The sequence below is a fragment of the Papaver somniferum genome, unplaced genomic scaffold, assembly GCF_003573695.1.
Source record: "Papaver somniferum cultivar HN1 unplaced genomic scaffold, ASM357369v1 unplaced-scaffold_24, whole genome shotgun sequence".
In the NCBI taxonomy this organism is placed as follows: domain Eukaryota; kingdom Viridiplantae; phylum Streptophyta; class Magnoliopsida; order Ranunculales; family Papaveraceae; genus Papaver; species Papaver somniferum.
The window spans coordinates 751,617-773,428 of NW_020634374.1; the positions used below are offsets into that span (position 1 = coordinate 751,617).

Sequence of the window (21,812 nt, forward strand, 5' to 3'; positions counted from 1 at the left end):
TTGAAGGATAAGGCAAAGTCATGGTTAAATGCATTAGCTCCTTCATCAATTAATACTTGGGATGGCATGATTAATCTATTCTTGTATAAATTCTTTCCTAGGCATATAACTATTGTCATTCGTCAAAAGTTGAATAGTTTTTCCCAACAAGAAGGAGAATCTCTTTATGATTATTTAGAGGGGTTCCATGATCTCTTGCTACAATGTCCACACCATGGATTTGATACTCCTAGGCTCACATTGATTCTATATGAGGGATTAGATTTTAAAACACTGACTATGGTAGAATCATTTTGTGGTGGTAATTTTCCTGGTAAGACTGCCAAAGAAGGTTATAAATGTTTGCATGAAATGGCAGAAAAAACACAAGAATGGGAGGCTAGAGAACCCATAAGATCAATGACTAGTAGCACAGGGGTTCACAGACTTGACAGTGAATTGGACTTTGGGGACAAGTTTGCTGATATGTTACGAAGAGTTGAGTCGTTAGAAAGAAATGCTGAAATTCAGCATGTTGAGTCTATTACGCATACATCTTCTATTACTAATGATTTTTCTGACCAAAATTTTTCTAGTTTGGAAGAAAGTATGAAATTGTTTATGCAGGCTACTCAAAGATTTAGGTCGAACTTAGAGCAACAACTTGATCATATTACTAGCTAGTTGAATGAGCGAGACAAGGATCAGTTCCCGAGTCAAATACAGCTCAACCCCAAGGGTTCTGTTGAGGTAAGCACATCTGGTGCTAAGCCTACTCATCATGTCCAAGCCTTCTCTACCCTAAGAAGTGGACGGATTGTGGATAACCATGTTCGTGATGCTGGGGAGAATGTGGAAGATAGGAACCTGCCTACTATTACACAGGTTACTCCTGCAACACAAAAATAAACCGATGAAACCGAAAAAGGTAATTCTGAAATCTCTTATGTGCCTCGCGCTCCTTTTCCTCAAGCATTGCTACCTCGTAAGAAAGGAGCTAGTCCAAATGACATCTTAGAAGTGTTTAAACAAGTTAACGTTCAACATTCCACTCTTAGATTCCATTAAACAAATTCCTTCTTATGCTAAGTTCCTAAGAAATATGTGCACTGTGAAACGAAAATTGAATGTGCATAAGAAAGCTTTCCTTACTGAACAGGTGAGATCGATTATTACACAGAAAACTCCACCCAAATTCAAAGATCTAGGTTTTCCTACGATTGCTTGCACTATAGGTGAACATAGGATTGAACATGCATTGTTAGATTTAGGGGCCAGTGTGAATCTCTTGCCATATTCTGTGTATGTGAAATTAGAACTTGGTGATTTTAAACCCACTAATGTCACTCTTCAATTGGCTGATAGGTCAATTAAAATTCCTAGGGGAGTGGTAGAGGATATTCTTATACAGGTTGAAAGTTTTGTTTATTCCGTTGATTTTATTGTTTTAGATACTCAACCTGTTTCCAATCCCACTGGGAAGATTCCTGTCATCTTAGGTAGACCTTTTTAGACTACCTCGAATGCGGTTATCAACTGTCACAATGGAATCATGGAGCTTACTTTTGGAAATATGAAAATGGAGATAAATGTGTTTAGCCTTTCAAATTCGTCTGCGATTTCTGAAACGTGTGAACATGTAAGCATGGTTAATGGTGTGAATGATTATACTCACAGTTATAATGAGAATCTCGAAAGCATGTCTGAAAACTTTGCAGGTTGTAAGGAGTTAACAAAAACTGAATCATCAGATATTTGCTCATCTTATTTTGCCAAGCCTGATGAACTAGTTTTTCATGGTACTAGTAGTAGTTATCAAGATGCTGATACTGGTCAGTTAATTCACAATAAGAAATTAGAACCAAGAATTGTTTGCTTAGCTCCTTTAGCCAAGTCATGCGGTCTTGTGCTTATTGAAATTGGTAATGCATTGCTCCCTCCCAATCTAAAACCCAATTGGGAGTCTCCACTGGGAATCAAAATTGGTAAACATTCTGAACTTATTATTTATGAGAGTGGGTTATTTATGGATTCACATATCTTTTTGGGTGTTTATAGTGTTTGCAGGTTCTTATTTGCAGCTAACCTTATATGTTGGGCTGATCCCCAACTTTTCAGACTTTATATATATGCTTGGCGGGTTGCTGTGTATTATCTTCACTTCGTTGAGGTTACTTGCTGCGCGCAAGCAGGGAACAAATATCATTCGCTTCGTAGGAGTCAACTCATCAGTTTTGTTCCCTTTTACTCTATCTTCTATTTTTGTTTGCCTCTTGCATATCATGTTTTAGAATTTCCCACCTTAACTTTACGTTGGATGCCTCAATTACATTGAGGATAATGTAATGTTTAAGTGCGGAGGAATGGTCAAGTATATATAGATTTGTGGTAGGAATTCACTTTCGCTAGAATTTTTTTTTTTTAAAAAAAAAGATAAAAAAAGATGTCTTGCGTGAAATGACCAGCTTTGGAGCGGGTCTATTTTTGTTTTCTTATCATACTATTACCATCTGTGGAGCGGGTCTGTTCAAAAAAAAAAGTGGTTTATTCGAGCCTATTCCATTTCATGACCAGCTGTGGAGCGGGTCTCTAAAAAAAACATGATGACCAGATGTGGAGCGGGTCTAATTTCTGTTTTGCTCGGGACTACCAAAATGTAAGTGTGGGGGAATCTGATAAGCACGCGAGTGCGACACTTTTATAGCCACATTTATACTAGCGAGGTCTCGATATCTCGCCAATAGCTATATTTTAGAGCTTTTACAGGAATTACAAGTGAAATCCGATCACCGGACCGAAAAATGACCAAAGTGGATGGCCCAGTATCTTTATATATCAACACCACTCAATTCACTCATGGCACTAAATGGAGTTGGAGCTTAACCGGATCTTGTGGGCTGGCAAGCCAACAACTTATGGACGCACCACTTAAGCGATCAGATAGCCAGGAGGTTGAGCAAAGAAATCATCTCTTTGCCAAGCGTGTGAGCTGCACAAGAGAGTAAATGGGTGACGTGGCTAGTTGCTATACCACATTTCTCTTTGTGTTCATCGAAACATCATCAATTGTTCTGTGTAAAAAAAATTTAATTCTCATAGCTGCTGCTAATTCATCTTCAATGGCGAGAGATCGAGACAACATGGAGAGGGAAGATGAGAAAAAATAAACATAAAGGAACTCAGCAGCAGCAGTATTGGGTATAAATGGAGCTTCTCGACTGAGAAACAAAAGAAGCAACAAGAAGCAATGGATTTGAGGACTTCTAAAACATCAATTGAAATTAGGTCATCATATGGATCAATTTCGGTGGTCAATTGGGTGCCGATCTAGTTAGTTTTAAGGCAAACAATGATATTTTGGGTGATTGCTGAAGAAGCATGTTTCAGTTATGATTTCAAGCAGCCAGTGTTAAACTGAGACGGAAATGGAGATGGGTTCCAGGGGTGTTAGAGGTTAACGTTAAACGGAATCAGAACTTGAAGGTGCTGTTCGATTCAATATCTGGACTCAAGATGGATGAGATTATAAATGGCGAATGAAATGAAGGGTGATACAGTGGATCTGTAATGGAAAGAATTGGTAGATTTGGGTAGAATCTGATGTGGAGAAACAAATGGGTTTGATGTTCCATAACAACAACATGGAATTGAAGATTGAAATCAGTACATTTACAACAATGAATTTTTGGGAGTTTTAACTATTGATTGAAATGGGGTATGTGTTCTGTGGCAGTGTTGGATGGATTGAGATTTTTGGAAAATTGGCAGTCTGGTCGAGTTCTAGTGATGACGTTGAAGGCTGGTTTGCACTATGAACTCTTGGTATCCAAAGGAGGAAGAGTGATCAGCAGGGGAAGGAAAGTGGCCAAGTTCAATGATGTATTGAGGTCGAATTTTGGGGCAATCCGTGGATGGCATTAGGGTCTTCTATCAACCCAGATACAATATTGATTGCAGACAAGTTGCATACAAGGTTGGGTATTGCACGACAACTTGATTACTGCATCGATTCATGGTTGTGGATGTATGGAGCTCGGTTCGAAGCTGATTGACTGAGAGATTAGATAGAAGTGAAGAAGAAAGTTGTTGAATGACTTGGAATTCAGTGAGAATGTGGGTGCAATGACATGGGTAATTGACAGGGCAAGGAAGAAGCTGGTGGCTGTTTGGAAGGCTTAGAAGTGGATGAGACGGGCAGTTTGTGAAGGGTGCAGTTGCCGGACTCAGTTGCAGTTGCCTGGATTGGGCCTGGCAATCACAGCTCGGTCCTAGTTGAAGTGCGCAGCAGAGCCTACAAATAACCAGCGAAAGGAGAAGAAAAGATAGGCCGTAATCAAGGAAGAAACTAGGGTTTGAGCATTTCCACTCGCTTTTCAATTGTTTAGCTTAATCATTTACTTTATCATTTCTATGGCTTTTAAGAAATCTATGTCTAGCTAAACTCTACATAAGGGTGAATGATGAACTTGTAGGTTATTTTACTTATGTTCTCAAACAATGGTTTCAAAAATAAAAGCTTAACATAATGTTTGTGTTTCTCAAAATTGGGTTGTTTGTTTTATGAGATTTTCATGTCTTATGCCATGTATATTTCATAGTTGAGTTCTAAAACAATAACCCATTTATAAGCTTGGTGATATATGATTTATGATTATCCTATGACTATCCATGCCTTGTATGATCAGTACTTAGGGTTTATACTTTCTAGGTTGAGAACAAACATATTCTTTGATAATTCTTCGATAAATCTTGAACGTCACATCTTCCATGTACTAGCCAGGCTTGCTATTATACATGAGATATATGATACCTTTGTGGTAGAACATAAGAAACATTAGCCTACAACAGATTCCCGTAACCTTGACACGTTTATATCCTTGATAACAACCTTCAATAATTCGCTTTAGTTCATTTGTTTGTTTATTTTGTTCGTATAAAAATTCGGAATTCTTCATATTGAAACATATTGACTTGAAAGTAGTGAGTATCGATTAGAATCGTGTTTGACACTCCTTCTTGGAACCATCCCTATTTGCCACTATCCTCGTATAGTGCACCGTATACTTGCGGTTAATAAAAGTTGGTTCTCCGACCCATCAAGTTTTTGGCGCCGCTGCCGGGGAGTGGTTGCAATACTCTCTTATTGATATCATCAATTTTCTAGTCATAGTTTCTGTACATAGTGTATTTTTGTTTTTATTTTCCTTTAGTTCCTTTAAGCAGTTTTTCTGATTTTGTTTAGGTACCTTAGTGAGCTTGAAAAAAAAAACGCAGCTGGAATCTCTCAAAAACCGGCAGAAAAGTAAGTACTTGAGAAGCACGCTGAATTTCTACAAGGTGAGTCATACAAACTTCTGCATCTTGTTTGCATATGCCAGATCTACTAAGTGGTTAGGATAGAGAACAATTTGATCATCTTGTTAGTGTTAACCCTTTACACATGACGAAAACAGATGATGAGGGTACGAACCCTCCGCCTAAAAGTTTGAGAGCCTATATGTTCCCGATTAGAGTCTCTCAACTTTCTTGTATTGTTTTGCCTGCCACCACGGCAACTTTTGAGATTAGAGCAAGCACTATTCAAGCACTTCCTAATTTCTTTGGTAAGGAGAATGAAAATCCTTACTACCGATTTTGAAGAATTGTGTGGTACAATGAAATTCAAGGATTTAGCTGATGAGTATCTCAAACTTAGGTTGTTCCCCTTTTCCTTGAAGGATAAGGCAAAGTCATGGTTAAATGCATTAGATCCTCCATCAATTAGTACTTGGGATGGCATGATTAATCTATTCTTGTATAAATTCTTTCCTAGGCATAAAACTATTGCCATTCGTCAAAAGTTGAATAGTTTTTCACAACAAGAAGGAGAATCTCTTTATGATTATTTAGAGGGGTTCCATGATCTCTTGCTACAATGTCCACACCATGGATTTGATACTCCTAGGCTCACATTGAATTTATATGAGGGATTAGATTTCAAAACACTGACTATGGTAGAATCATTTTGTGGTGGTAATTTTCCTGGTAAGACTGCCGAAGAAGGTTATAAATTTTTGCATGAAATGGCAGAAAAAACAAAAGAATGGGAGGCTAGAGAAACCATAAGATAAATGACTAGTAGCACAGGGGTTCACAGACTTGACAGTGAATTGGACTTTGGGGACAAGTTTGCTGATATGTTACCAAGAGTTGAGTCGTTAGAAAGAAACATTGAAATTAAGCATGTTGAGTCTATTACGCATACATCTTCTATTGCTAATGATTTTTCTGACCAAAATTTTTCTAGTTTGGAAGAAAGTATGAAATTATTTATGCAGGCTACTCAAAGATTTATGGCGAACTTAGAGCAACAACTAGATCATATTACTAGCTAGTTGAATGAGCGAGACAAGGATCAGTTCCCGAGTCAAATACAACTCAACCCCAAGGGTTCTGTTGAGGTAAACACATCTGGTGCTAAGCCTACTCATCATGACGGGTTGTGGATAACCATGTTCGTGATGCTGAGGAGAATGTGCAAGATAGGAACCTGCCTACTATTACACAGGTTACTCCTGCAACACAAAAAGAAACCGATGAAACCGAAAAAGGTAATTCTGAAATCTCTTATGTTCCTCGCGCTCCTTTTCCTCAAGCATTGCTACCTCGTTAGAAAGGAGCTAGTCCTAATGACATCTTAGAAGTGTTTAAACAAGTTAACGTCAACATTCCACTCTTAAATTCCATTAAACAAATTCCTTCTTATGCTAAGTTCCTAAGAGATATGTGCACTGTGAAACGAAAATTGAATGTACATAAGAAAGCTTTCCTTACTGAATAGGTGAGCTCGATTATTACACAGAAAACTCCACCCAAATTCAAAGATCCAGGTTGTCCTACGATTGCTTGCATTATAGGTGAACATAGGATTGAACATGCATTGTTAGATTTAGGGGCCAGTGTGAATCTCTTGCTATATTCTGTGTATGTGCAATTAGAACATGGTGATTTGAAACCCACTAATGTCACTCTCCAATTGGCTGATAGGTCAATTAAAATTCCTAGGGGAGTGGTAGAGGCTATTCTTATACAGTTTGAAAGTTTTGTTTATCCCAATTATTTTATTGTTTTAGATACTCAACCTGTTTCTAATCCTAGTGGGAAGATTCCTGTCATCTTAGGTAGACCTTTTTTGGCTACCACGAATGCGGTTATCAACTGTCGCAATGGAATCATGGAGCTTACTTTTGGAAATATGAAAATGGAGATAAATGTGTTTAGCCTTTCAAATTCGTCTGCAATTTCTGAAATGTGTGAACATGTATGCATGGTTAATGGTGTGAATGATTATACTCACAGTTATAATGAGAATCTCGAAAGCATGTCTGAAAACTTTGCAGGTTGTAAGGAGTTAACAAAAACTGAATCATTAGATATTTGCTCATCTTATTTTGCCAAGCCTGATGAACTAGTTTTTCATGGTACTAGTAGTAGTTATCAAGATGCTGATACTGGTCAGTTAATTCACAATAAGAAATTAGAACCAAGAATTGTTTGCTTAGATCCTTTTGCCAAGTCCTGCGGTCTTGTGCTTATTGACATTGGTAATGCATTGATCCCTCCTAATCTAAAACCCAATTGGGAGTCTCCACTGGGAATCAAAATTGGTAAACATTCTGAATTTATTATTTATGGGAGTGGGTTATTTATGGATTCACATATCTTTTTGGGTGTTTATAGTGTTTGCAGGTTCTTATTTGCAGCTAACCTTATATGTTAGGTTGATCCCCAACTTTTCAGACTTTATATATATGCTTGGCGGGTTGCTGTGTATTATCTTCACTTCGGTTGAGGTTACTTGATGCGCGCAAGCAGGGAACAAATATCATTCGCTTCGTAGGAGTCAACTCATCAGTTTTGTTCCCTTGTACTTTATCTTCTATTTTTGTTTGCCTCTTGCATATCACGTTTTAGAATTTCCCACCTTAACTTTACGTTGGATGACTCAATTACATTGAGGAAAATGTAATGTTTAAGTGCGGGGGAATGGTCAAATATATATAGATTTGTGGTAGGAATTCACTTTCGTTAGAATTTTTCAAAAAAATAAAAAAATATAAAAAAAGATGTCTTGGCGAGTTAGGGAATACTGAGATGCTGACTTGGCGAGTTCTTGGTGTTGGTGCAGCTTGGAAGGGGATCCGCAGGCATTGCGTTGGCTTGGACCTTGTACGTCGCGAGTGTGGGAATGGGCTTGGTCGATGGCTGTGCATGGAAGTTGGATGGGCGTGCACGTTGGCTCGGCGTGGATGTTGGCTCGGTGCTGGCGTGGTGCGGACTCTTGGCACGGTGCTAACTCGGCATGGCATAGTATGGCGCGGACTGTTAGGGCACCGTGAGGCAAGGCATGACGTGGATTATTGGCACCATTCGGCTTGTAATGAAGCCGTTAGTGTTGGATTGGCTTGGAATGGAGTTGCATGCGTTGTACTGGATAGGAATGGAGCCGCATGCATAGACTTGGCGCGGGCGCTGGCTTGGTGTGGCGTGTCCGTTGGCATCATGTGGTTTACCATTGCGGGCCCGTTTTCCTCTTTTCGTTCGTGGCTAAAACGGGAAATCCCTTCCTTAATCAAATTCCAAAAGTGTTACACCTATGAAAAGGTTTGCTCTCCTTTTTTGTTTTGTATCTTTGTTCTCACGTCCTTGGGCTAGCAGCAGAGCGGTAAAGTTGGCAAGCATATTCCAGGTACGTACTCCAGCGCTCCTCTTTCGATCTCTTCTCTATTTTTTTTATATCGTGGCAAACCCTAGCCATAGGTGTACCTTTCATAAACTTGTAGAAATATTGTTCTTTTGTGTTGGTGTAAACCCTAGCCCTAGGCGTACCTTCCATAAATTTGTAGAAATATCTTAGAGTGAACACCGCGATAATGTTAGCCACCTTAATTATTATGCCAAGTAGGAATGCACGGGCAGGTGACTGACACCAATTCTTGTCCAGCGAAAACCTAGTTTTTAGGGTTTCCTCCTTTTCCTAGGTGTGGTCGTGTGCATTGTCTCCAAGGTGGGGGAGCCCTTTCTTAGCCGGGTGCTTACTTTCTGCTACAAGGTACGACTTTGGTAAGAGGAGAGTTTTTCGTGGTGACGTAGGGTTTGTTGCCCTCCATTTCTTCGGTAATGCATGTTATGACTTGTGATTTAAAAACAAAGTTGGCTCGCGCCTGAAATAGATTCTTCATTGCCGACAAAATAGCTTTCGTGCCCCTTGTAGTAACTTCTCTTCGTTTTTTTTTCAGTGTAGTCACTTCGATAGCGAAAGCAGCGTATGAAATTTTGTTAGGATGTCACCTGAGGAAAGCCATGCCGTACCAAAGGACGTTGGAAACTCCAAGCCAAATGTGGATGATGAATTCTTCACGATATTTTATGTTAGGAGAAATCATCCCAAGCATGTGCCGATTCTTCTGACTGGTCTAGAGAGTGAAGGAGGGGCTCGGTCGGTTCCGCCAGGGGATGTAATACGGTTTTGCCTTCAAAGGAAAGATTATTCCTCTTCTCCCGTTGAATTTAAAACCCCCGTGAGTCCATTGCGTTCCTTTGACAAGTGGATGCAATTCATGATAAGCCAAGACTGCGTAAGAGCTAGCTTGACCAAGGCACAAATCATTGATGCTGTCGCGGCTTCTGCAACACTCCAAATTAGGAAAGATATCCCGGGTTTGGTTGCTTTCATCTCCAGATGGTGTCCAGATACCCATACGGCCATATGCAGGTGGAGTGAAATGACTATCTCCTTAGAAAGTGTGGTCGTTCTGCTGAATCTTCCCATAACAGGAAACATCAATATCAAGTTGTCAGAAGATGAAGAAGGATCGCGTGCCGCTCTGGTTGCAAAGTCGAAAGGGTTCGTTCGGAAAGAAAACGAGACAAGGTGTTTCTACAGCTGGTGGGTATCTCAATGGTTTCCTGATGAGTTGGAACCGGATCAAAACAATAGTATGCTTCATGTCGCTGCATTCTTGGCTCTTTGGTTATCCAGAGATATTTTCAATGATGGCTCTGGTAAGAAGGAGATAAGGCCAGAACTTATCAATTTTTCATAAAATTAGCGAAAGGCGTCGTTTTCCCTATTGGAGGCTTGTTTCTCGGTTCTCTGTACACACTCTTGGATCATCTGGTTGCGGACATGCGCGCTTCAAATGGTTACATGAAAGTGACTCGTATGTTCATGCCGCTTTCCTCCAGGCAAGGCTATGGGAGCATTTCGAGAGATACACTCTAAACCGGTGGCCTCACTTCCCGAGTCTTGTGGTGGTTCGAGGATACTTCGTTGGTCGAATAGGCGCCCAAAAGCCGGTTCAAACCTGGTCAACTTTCGTCCGTAGGCTCCGGTGCATGACTCCATAGTTCAGGTTAACACTTTTGCTCCTGCTCCGAACATGTCTTTGCTCTCTGACGAAAAGAATATGAGTGTTAGAGAGGTTGTATTCATGCGAAGTTGTACGTCTGGTTATGTACCGTCTTTCTTTCGAGGATCGTGTCAGGCAGTCTCTCACAATATTGATCGAACAGCTCGGCATATGGGTTTCGACCACCGGTCCCTCTTGTTCGTCAGCCGGTAGCTCCAGAGGACTCGTTACGAGCCGTTCTTGATTCTAGTGTTCTCATGTCGGGTAAAAGTCTCCCCTTCCTATTTTCGGAAAGAAATCCTTCGACTACCTCCAAGTATAACGCATTCTGGCAGAGTGAGTTCCTTGTCATCCAGAAATTTGTGAAAGCTGCAGTGGAGAATACCCGTGGTAAGCTTACTCCTGCGATTTTGGCGAAGCATCCGTTGTTGAGGGATCCTTATTTAACTAAACGCAAGTCGCCCAGCCCAGGTACGGACAACCTCCAAGCGAGGGAGCGGCGATCAAAGAATTGTGCAGGTGGCTTTCGGTCGATTTCGGAAGATCCGGCGGCCCTCGTGACTTTCAATTCTCCCAACATCCGGGTAGGCATCACCTTCTCGCTGGCTTAACTGAATTGTGTAAATCTTTATTTCATTCCTAAACATCCGTCTTGGCGTTTTGTTCAGGGTCTCAGAAGTGTGAACGCCTTCGCCAAACTTGCAAGTAGTCAGAAAACAACGTTTCTCGAGACGAAGGGAGGTGATGCTGAACCTATCCATGGTGAAGAGGAATCCGAGAAGGAAAAAAGTTCGGAGTCCAGTGGCGGCGAGAATAGTTCTTCCGACAGCAGTGTTGAATCTTCTTTTATTCGGTTTGAAAGCGAATCAGTGATTTTCCTACACGTTTTCCTTCTTCCCTCTCTCTCTTCTTTTTGGAAAATATATAATTTGTGATATCATAGGGGGAAGCCGTTTCTGAAGATGGTCCTGAGACAGAGACTTGCGGAGATACGACTTTGTCTTCAGTCGTGGCAACTGCACCTGGTGACCTTGAAACAGAGGTTGATCGAGATGAAAGTGTTTTCGCGACTAAGATAATGGAGAGTACTCCAGTGTCCGCTGGCGCAATTGTAGTTAGGAATCCCTTGCTGGTTGCTGATTCAGTTCCGGGTGCTACCTTTGCTCCTTCATTCCTGGTTCCTTATCCAGATCATGTGTTGGTCGGTGGATTCAGCATGCCAATCAAATACGATATGTTATATACCAAGATATGGGAAAGGTATGGACACATCGCCACAACCAAAAGGGTCACTAGTCGGTCTGTGCTGGTCAAGCGTGTGAAGGAATCTCTATCTTCGATCGACAACATGTGCAAGGTGACTGGCCATACCGTTTCTGAGGACGTGGTCGCTAGCTGGAAATTCCATCGTGATGTGTGCGTAGACCATGGGTTCAACGTTCCCTGGTTTGTTGAAGGTTTCTCTGAGATACAAAAGTTGCAGGCTACGGCGGTTGAAGGTCCTTCAGTGGATGAGGTCGCACAACAAGAGGCGGAGATCAAGAGGTTATCCAGGGAGCTGAAGCTGAAACGGGCGGATCTCGAAAGTACGAATGAGGCTTTCTCCAAGAAGAGCAGGCCATTGTTGAGTGATTTTCCTTAGCGTTTTATTTTTTCTGAACCTCCTTTCCTTAGTTTTTTTTTTTGAAAGGCAAAGAAACGCCTAGTTTATGGTTCGACTTTTTCTGGTTTTTGGATTGGTAGACAAGTGTTACCTATGAGGGTTTTGGATTATTATTCGAGATGAATTGTTTTAGGATGATGCCGTTTTTGGTTATGATTGTAACTGACACAAATATCCCAGGGAAGATATGGAACCGTGAACGTTGTGTGTCGGTAGATGACATGGGATGAAACATAACATGGCTATCGGTTTTATCATTCCCGTGAAAACTTGAAATAGTAAATCATGTATTTTTTCTAGGAAAGAATTATTCGGTTTTTTGGATCTACTAACGAAAAATGAGTCAGGTGCAAGTCCGAGTTTTGTGGGAAGCACCGCGATTGTGGAAAGTCCCCAATCGTCCCTGAGTCACTTGATAATCGAGTCGTCGATCCCTGGGCAGATCGTTTGCTTTTAACCTATGGGAAGTCCCCAGTCGCCCCTTGTTGTGTCATGAATGGTAATCGGGTCGTCTGGTAACTGAGTCGTCGATCCCCGAGCGGATCGTATCGGGCCGTCTGGTAGCTGAGTCGTCGATCCCTGAGCGGATCGTTTGCCGCTATCGTCCTGACGTCTGGGTCGAAGTATGAGATCGATGATTGAAAATTAACATTGTAACCGAAAGATCAATCTCCCACTGTGGTCGCCAATTGTTTGAGGGTGAAAACGGTTTCTGTTGATTTTGGTAATTTCGGGTGTGTGGGTGAGAAACGAGTTTAAACCCTAAATAATGTACTGCAAGGGAGTACTTTAGATTCGAGAGTTCAATTTGTACAAATCCGGCCTAAACTAAGAAATGGCCGTTCCAGAATTGCTTCGGTCACAAAGTGAAGGAGAAGGGTTGGTTTTGGGGAGGGAAGCGAAGAGAGTGTTGAGACCAGAATAGTTGATTCTGGAAGAGTAGTTGTTTCACGACTTGTATCAGAAAGTGGGAAGCTAACATATGGAAAGCTAGCAAATATTTTCTGAGTGTTGTATGCTCATGACCTGAATTTGTTGTTCGGTGGAAATATGTAATGCCTATTTATACAAGTCGAAGTAAAACGTACTCTGGTCTCATTAAGAAATGGAAAACGGGTGAGTAAATGGGAGGAGGTGGTAACCGATAATGCCTGGAATTGATGTTCCATAAAAGAAAGCGTTTCACCATTACTCCCTGTATTTACTAACCGCCTCATCCTTATGACACTTTCTTATAACGGGCGTAGTGTACGCCGCACGTTGTAAACCGCCAATCCAATACCCAATGAGCATCCCCCAGTTGTTGACATGCGTTGATGTCTTGAGTGTTTTCATGGAAACATCTAACACTTTGTTGTTGTCTGGCAAGTTAAGCTTTGGAGACTTGCCGGCTCGGTGGTGACCTTCGACGGTCGAGATTTTGTATCTTAAGAGGAAAGGTAGCCGTTGATTATTGCAACCCTTTGTTTGGTAGCCAGTGACATGAAAGCATGATCAGTATGTCTTTAATATGGCCTAGTTTAGGCGCGGCCGAAAGTTAGGGTGTTGGCTTTTTTTAGGCGCGACCAAACTAGGGCCAAAGGTTGCCATGCGTTAGCTGGTAACCTTGGACGGCTAAGATCTGCACCTTAGATGAAAGAGTGGTCGTTGATTGTTGTAGGCCTTCGTTTTGGTAGCCGCATAGGGAAGGACGGAATGGTAAGGCGCGGCAAGGTGGTCGGCATGCCATTGTGGTGTAGAATGTTAGTACTAGAAATCACACAATGTATAAAACTTCTCAAAGGAAGAGTTTTCTTTTGTTCAAAATCTGCCCTTTCTTCCTTACAGACGTGGCCATATATAGGCCTTATGGAATATGTCAATATCTCTTATGATTAATGCTAATAAAGAGGAAATCCTACTAAATATAATATCATGACAATACTTGCAAGATATCTCTTATTTCCTAACAAAATAACAAATAGGAAAATATTCATACATGGCTAACAGATATTCTTTCGTCGATCCCTTCCTTCCAAGTAGGATTTTGCCATATCTTGCACTACATCATTCTCCCCGGGAAAGAGGAAATTCGCACTCGAATTAGGCAGGTTAGAAAAATCATCATCAGACAAGTCGCCGTGGTAGGGAATGAGATGACGTACATTGAACACATCAGCAGTATGAATATGATTGGGAAGTCGCAGACGGTAAGCATTAGGATTGATCTTCTCAATAATTTCAAAAGGACCAATCTTGCGAGGACCCAATTTGTTGTATGTACCCGTAGAGAAACGTTCCTTAATAAGTACATCCCAAACGAAATCACCTACCTCAAATTCAACGTGACGACGATGCTTATCGGCGGCCGTTTTGTACTTCGTAGAGGACGCCACCAAGTTTTGAGCAGCATCGGCATGTATCTGCTGTAAGTGATGCACCAACTCATCAGCAGTGGCATGCACTCGTTGTAAATCTGGCACAGGCGCAAGATCAAGGGGTGAACGCGGATTAGATCCACAGACCACTTGGAAAGGGCTAAACCCGGTGCTCTTATGAATGGCTCTGTTGAAGGAAAATTCTGCTTGAAACAAATGCCTGTCCCATTGTTTAGTGTGAGAACCCACCAGGCTGCGAAGTATATTCCCAAGAGATCGGTTAACAACCTCTGTCTGCCCATCCGTTTGAGGGTGATAAGCACTGCTGAATTTCAACTCCGTACGCAATAATTTCCAAAGACACTTCCAGAAATGACTAAGAAATTTAGAATCACGGTCCGATACAATGGATTCTGGGAGACCATGAAGACGATACACGTGTTGGAAAAACAAAAATGCCACATGAACCGCATCCGTAGTTTTTTTGCAAGCTATAAAGTGCGCCATTTTGGAAAATCTGTCAACTACGACAAAAACATAATCCATTCCATGTTGAGTGCGAGGCAAACCCACAACAAAGTCCATACTAATATCAGTCCAAGGCTTAGACGGAATTGGTAATGGCATATAAAGACCAGCATTTGTCGAAGAACCTTTAGATACCTGACAGATATGACAACGAGAAACGAAACGTTGTACCTCTTTAAACAAGCGCGGCCAAAAGTATGATGCTGAAACCAACTGGAAGGTCTTGTCACGACCAAAGTGACCCTCGTTATGCAGTTCTTGAACGATACGAAACGCCATCTACAGTCAGGAATGCAAAGTCGAGTTCCCTTGAAGAGAAAACCATCCAACAGCGTGAACTGGGCACCGTTGCCAGCATGCACAGCGTCCAGAATTGAGCCAAAATAGGGGTCAGTCTTGTACAAATCAGAAAACGACTCCAAACCTAAGACCTCCGTCCGTAGTGACGTTAGCAGACTTCGTCGACGACTAAGACCATCAGCCACACGGTTCTGAGTGCCAGCCTTGTGTTTGAGGACAAATGTGAAATCCTGCAGATAATTAGCCCATTTAACTTGTCGTGCATTCATCTTGTCTTGATTTCCTATGTGCTTGAGAGTATCATGGTCAGTAAACAATACAAATTCAGAATGAATCAAATAATGACGCCAGTGCTTTAGGGTTTGGATGATGGCATAAAACTCTAGTTCATACGTGCTGTAATTTCGCTTAGCTCCATTTAATTTCTCACTAAAAAATGCGATCGGTTTACTGGTTTGGCTGAGGACTGCACCTATACCAACCTTAGAGGCGTCTGTATGAACCTCAAATGGTAAAGAAAAATTTGGTAAAGACAATATGGGGGCAGAACAAAGCTTCTCCTTCAGCAAGATGAAGCTTGCTGTAGCTGCGTCTGTCCAAGCAAACTTGTCATTCTTCATGCAGTCGGTGATTGCTGCTTCAATAGTGCTAAAGTGGGGAATAAACCTTCTATAAAAGGACGCGAACCCATGAAAACTCCTGGCCTCATGGATTGTTTGCGGACAAGGCCAAGTACGCACAGCATCAACCTTCGATTCATCCACGGAAATACCATCCTTGGATATGACGTATCCAAGAAACAAAATGCGATCTGTACCGAAGATACACTTCTTTGTAGCGGCAAAGAAATTTTGCTGGCGTAAGACTACTAAGACCTCACGAAGATGACGCAAGTGCATATCCAAGTTAGTACTATAAACCAAAATGTCATCGAAATAGACGACCACAAACTTACCCAAAAATGGTTTTAATACTTCATTCATGACACGCATAAACGTACTTGGAGCATTGGAGAGACCAAACGGCATCACCAACCATTCATAAATTCCTTCCCTAGTTTTAAAAGCGGTCTTCCACTCATCTCCAAGCCGTATACGAATCTGATGGTAGCCACTACGCAAATCCAATTTGCTAAAAATCGTAGCACCATGAAGCTGGTCCAGGATATCATCCAGACGAGGGATGGGAAAATGATACTTCACCGTAATCTTATTAATAGCACGACTGTCCACACACATGCGCCATGAACCGTCCTTCTTAGGAATGAGAAACGCCGGAACTGCACAAGGACTAAGACTCTCCCTGATGAGACCCTTGGCTAATAACTCCCCTACCTGACGTTGTAGTTCCTCGTGTTCTCTTGGGCTCATACGGTAATGAGATCGATTAGGAAAAACCGATCCTGGTACTAAGTCTATCCGGTGCTGAATAGCTCGAGATGGAGGCAACCCCTCCGGAAGGTCAACAGGAAAAATGTCTGCAAAGTCCGATAATACTCCCTGGATACATGATGGAACCTCCACAGCCGTCGCAGATGCAGGAGAAAGACCACACAAGATGAACACAATACCCTCATATATCATCTCGGTCTCAAACGTACGCCAAGACAGAAAATTGGAAGCCAGATTAGAGAGTAGTTTGTGCACAGTCTCCTTGGCAGGGACTAACGTGATGCGAGTCGATTTGAACAAGAATGAATATGTGTTTAGTTTACCATCGTGAATTACCTCCCTGTCGTATTTCCAAGGTCGTCCCAATAGCAGATGACAAGCATCCATAACCACGACATCACACCACAAAGCATCTTCGTATACAGAACCAATGGAAAACTTCACAAGACAACGTTTGGAAATAGTTACCTCCGAACCTTTACTCAGCCAGTGAAGAGAGTACGGACTAAGATGTTTCTCTGTTGATAACTTGAGCTTTCTCACAGCTTCTTCAGACACCACGTTCTCACAGCTTCCTGAGTCAATGATCATTCGACATACTTTGCCTTCTATGGTGCACGTTGTCTGGAAGATGTTCTTTCTGAGCCATGACTCGTCAGCGTCAACCTTCGGCGTCAGGAACGATGGTCGAGAAATCATCAAGCAGTCACCTTGGTCCCCTGGAAGAAATACTTCATCGAACTCAGTTGATGTCTCCTCCGCATCAGGAAAGACATCATCAGCAGCAGTAGTCTCTACGAGTAAAGCTTTGCCAGGTCGACCAGCCTTACGACAATCGTTTGCCAAGTGACCAGGCTCACCACATCGGTAGCATTTAGGACCAAGCCTCTGAGACGTACTAACATTCTGTTGAGCGGAAGCAATCTGTGAAGGAGCAATAGTAGGACGACCAACAGCTGCTCTAATTGACTTACGGTATAATTGCTTTTCCAAACGCAGAGCTCGTTGGTGAACCTCAGACACAGAAAAATAATCAAACATATTTACTGTGTCCTGGAAAGTCTCACGCAGACCACCTATATAGCGGGAGACAAGCTGATCATCGGTGTCTGTAATACCTGACCGAGTGACCAAATCATAGAACTCTTTCGTATATTCATCAATGGATCGAAAACCCTGACGAAGATTTTGTAAACGAATATACAGTTCTCTGGTATAGTTAAATGGAAAAAAGGCTGAACGCATACACTTTTCAAGCCTTGCCCAGGAAGAAATAGGAGTTTTACCTTTTTGAATCCGGGAAGCTTTCAGTTGACGCCACCAAACAGCAGCCCTACCCCGAAAGCGTGTAGCCACAAGCGGAACCACTCGATCATCAAGAACCCTCTTAAATTCCAGAACTTCCTCCACGGTAGAAAACCAGTCGATACAATCCTCTGGTGTCAACCCGCTACCATGAAACTCAGGAATTTCGATGCGGAATGATGATTCCCAACTCCTAGATTCACGCTCACGCCCAGCAAAAGGGTTATCATTATCATTATCGTCATCATATGAATTGGACTCATCAGTAGGAGGATGACGGCGCTCATGTCGTTGTAACAGGGTTGCTACCTGACCGGCGAGCTGCTCAACCGTGCGTGATAGTTCATCGTATCTCGTTCTCTCCATCACCTCATCAATCATAGCTTCGCGAGGACCACCCTGACCTCTACCACGAACCATGTTGGAAGGATCGATACCCAGTTTCTGAATACCAAACGGTGTAGAATGTTAGTACTAGAAATCACACAATGTATAAAACTTCTCAAAGGAAGAGTTTTCTTTTGTTCAAAATCTTCCCTTTCTTCCTTACAGACGTGGCCATATATAGGCCTTATGGAATATGTTAATATCTCTTATGATTAATGCTAATAAAGAGGAAATCCTACTAAATATAATATCATGCCAATACTTGCAAGATATCTCTTATTTCCTAACAAAATAACAAATAGGAAAATATTCATACATGGCTAACGGATATTCTTTCGTCGATCCCTTCCTTCCAAGTAGGATTCTGCCATATCTTGCACTACATCACATTGGCACATGTGGCATGGCATGTCTCGGCGCGGTTTGGCGTGGCCAAAACTAGGGTTTTGGGCCAAAGGTTACCATGCGTTGTTTGGAGACCTTTGACGGTTAGGATTTGCATTTAGGATTGAAGGGTGGTCGTTGATCGTCGCACGCCTTCGTTTTGGTAGCTGCATAGGGAAGGCCGACATGGTATGGCACGGCATGGTGGTTGGCATGCCATTGGCACATGTGGTATGGCCGGCGTTCCTTGGCGCGGTTTGGGCGTGGTCAAAACTAGGGTTTTGGCGTTGGGCCAAAGGTTACCATGCGTTGGTTGGCGACCTTGGACGGCTAAGATTTGCATCTAAGATGGAAGGGTAGCCATTGATCGTCGCACGCCTTCGTTTTGGTAGCCGCATAGGGAAGGTCGGCATGGTATGGCGCGGTAAGGTGGTTGGCATGCCATTGGCACATGTGGCATGGCGTGGCCAAAATTAGGGTTTTGGGCCAACGGTTACCATGCGTTGTTTGGCGACCTTGGACGACTAAGATTCGCATCTAGGATTGAAGGGTGATCGTTGATCGTCGCACACCTTCATTTTGGTAGCCGCATAGGGAAGGCCGGAATGGTGGGTCCAAGGCAAATGGCGCGGACGGCTTGGCATAAAGGGGCCAAGGGTTTGGCACGGACGACTTGGCATGGTGGGGCCAAGGCAAGGTGCGATTGGCTTGGCATGGTGGGACCAAGGCAAGGTGTGGTTGGCTTGGCATGGTGGGGCCAAGGCTTTGGCATGCCATTGGCGCATGGTGCGGCTAGCATGGTTGGGGCCAAGGCAAGGTGCGGTTGGCTTGGCATGGTGGGGCCAAGGCTTTGGCATGCCATTGGCGCATGGTGCGGCTAGCATGGTTGGCATGCCTTGGCGTGGTAGACGTGGCTGGCATGGTTTGCTATTGGCACAGTGGTGCGGCTGGCATGTTTGGCATGCCTTGGCGCGGAGATGTCGCTGGCATGCCTTGGCGCGAAGATGTGGCTGGCATGGCATGCCATTGGCACAGTGGTGCGGCTGGCATGGTTGGCATGCCTTGGCGCGGAGACGTGGCTGGCATGGCATGCCATTGGCACAGTGGTGCGGATGACATGGTTAGCATGCCTTGGCGCGAAGACGTGGCTGACATGGCATGCCATTGGCGCGGAGGTGCGGCTGGCATAGTTGGCATGCCTTGGCGCGGTAGCATGAGAATTAGGGTTTGGCATAGATGATGTCAGTCAATGTTAAGGGTTCTGCCGTGGAACATGACCCATGTAAAAAAAAGGTACCCCAATAATTCTTACGTAGGCATGCTGATCGATTCAATAAATGTGCTAATGGTCATAGTGACGTCATGTTAGATGTGCGGTTTTACGATTTTAACCCTAAGCTAAAAACCACCATCGACAATGTGTTCGACAATCTAGACATTAAAAAAACAAATGAATGAAACACTAAGCATCGTACTCACCGTATCGCATCGAGAAGAGTATAATAAGGTCACTTTTTGAGAGCAAGAATCCAGTTGTAAAATGACTCGGCAATAGTTGAAGAGTGGGTACCATATTTGCATACATAGAAAATGCATTTGCCAATTTCTCCTTTGGAATAGTCCAGAGATAATTGGCAACATGTCCACATCCAAGCAACTTTGTTAAACAAATTAATAACAGCCTTTGAATTCGCGTCACCTGATCCAATAGGAAGATTGCACTTGATGTGATAAAAGCAATAGCTGTGATATGAATCAGGAAACACTTTTGGAATGCCTAGTAAAAGGCCTTCTCCACGATCACTAAGAAAAACAATCGGACGACCATCCACCACCTGTTTAAGATTATCCAAAAACCAAAACCAATTTTCTTTGTTCTCAGCAGAAACAAGAGCATACGCATATGGGTAAAAACCTTTGTTTGACAAAGGTTGCATCCATTAAAGCACCTCTAAATCTACCAGTAAGGAAAGTAGCGTCCAAGTAAATCACGGGCCTAAGATACTTATAGCTATGCTTGCAAGCACCAAAAAATATGAAAAGCCACTGAAATCTTCTAGTTGTATGATCAAACTCAAAATTCAGATAGCTATCACAATTAGTTTCCTCAATGGCTTTGACATACCAAACTAAATCATTGCACGACTTCTCGTCATCGCCAAACTGTTGTTCAAAAACAGGTTCTCTCCCTCTACGAGCATGGTGATACTTAATATTGGACCCATAAGTATTTTAAAAAAGTGAAATGATCTGATTGGGTTTTAAATTAGGATCTCCCTGTATATTTTCAGCAATCAAATGCTTGACTAATTTGTTTGTCACTGGAGGACTCTTCAACTTCAAACCGACACCACAGCTGTAAAAAACAAAACAAAATAAATAATGTCCACCAAAATGTACACCTAAAGAAATTTTACATATACAAGGTGCACAATCATTTACACCTTAACTATGGACATACACATGAAAAGCCTACATACATAAGGTGCAAATCTATGTACACCAATATGAAAAACTTATATAATGTGGACTAATATGAACACCACTCACCTGTGAAAAATATTAGCATCTTTCATATAGAACCGAGAAATGTCACTATTCATAGGCCCAAAGTGAATCCTCCATGAACATCCATCTTCTTTACACATTGCAGTATACCGAGTTTTTTTATTTTTCAGAATACTAATCTTATAACCAGTAGCCATTTTGTACTTATCCACAACAATTCTAACAACTTCAACACCACTTATAAACTCTCTACCTATCTTGTCAAAAATATGAACCATTCATTGGAACAAGAGGTTTTCCTTTATCTGCATCATGATCTACCACCCTTACAAGCTTAGGACTTTCAGTTACACAAGAATTTGCAGTACTAGAACCAGAACTAGTACTACAACCAAATTTAGAACGAGAACTAGTCTTCTAAATCACATCAACATTCAAATAAAAATCTTCATTGTTAATATATATAGTAATAGCAACTACACCTTGCAGTTGTATATCACCAAGTACAAAAACTATTTGAGCATTATCCATATAGCTCAAACGCATAGTCTCAGGAGACAAAGACCTCCACAGCTTGCATGCAAAATGCTTCAACTCATCTACGGTGCTCTGCATACAT

The 21,812-nt window shown here is 42.2% G+C and overlaps 1 protein-coding gene and 1 non-coding gene across 2 annotated transcripts; one reads left to right on the forward strand and one right to left on the reverse strand.

Moving 5' to 3' along the window:
- Positions 1 to 5,807: 5,807 nt before the first annotated feature.
- On the reverse strand, positions 5,808 to 5,911 carry LOC113341105. The gene has a single exon (XR_003355778.1). It is a non-coding gene; the product is annotated as a small nucleolar RNA R71 (small nucleolar RNA).
- Positions 5,912 to 10,526: 4,615 nt separating this feature from the next.
- LOC113341069 lies at positions 10,527 to 12,151 on the forward strand. Its single transcript, XM_026586101.1, has 3 exons — positions 10,527 to 10,954; positions 11,039 to 11,223; positions 11,314 to 12,151. Exons 1-3 carry the CDS (start codon positions 10,628 to 10,630, stop codon positions 11,447 to 11,449), a joined length of 648 nt encoding a protein of 215 aa, XP_026441886.1. The 5' UTR covers positions 10,527 to 10,627; the 3' UTR covers positions 11,450 to 12,151.
- The last annotated feature ends 9,661 nt before the right edge of the window (positions 12,152 to 21,812 follow it).

Excerpts from the sequence above, each read along its gene's own strand:
- LOC113341069 (XM_026586101.1), top strand. The coding sequence starts at position 10,628 with ATGTCGGGTAAAAGTCTCCCCTTCCTATTTTCGGAAAGAAATCCTTCG. Across the intron at positions 10,955-11,038 it reads TCAATTCTCCCAACATCCGG|GGTCTCAGAAGTGTGAACGC; the intron begins GTAGGCATCACC and ends CGTTTTGTTCAG. Across the intron at positions 11,224-11,313 it reads GTTGAATCTTCTTTTATTCG|GGGGAAGCCGTTTCTGAAGA; the intron begins GTTTGAAAGCGA and ends GTGATATCATAG.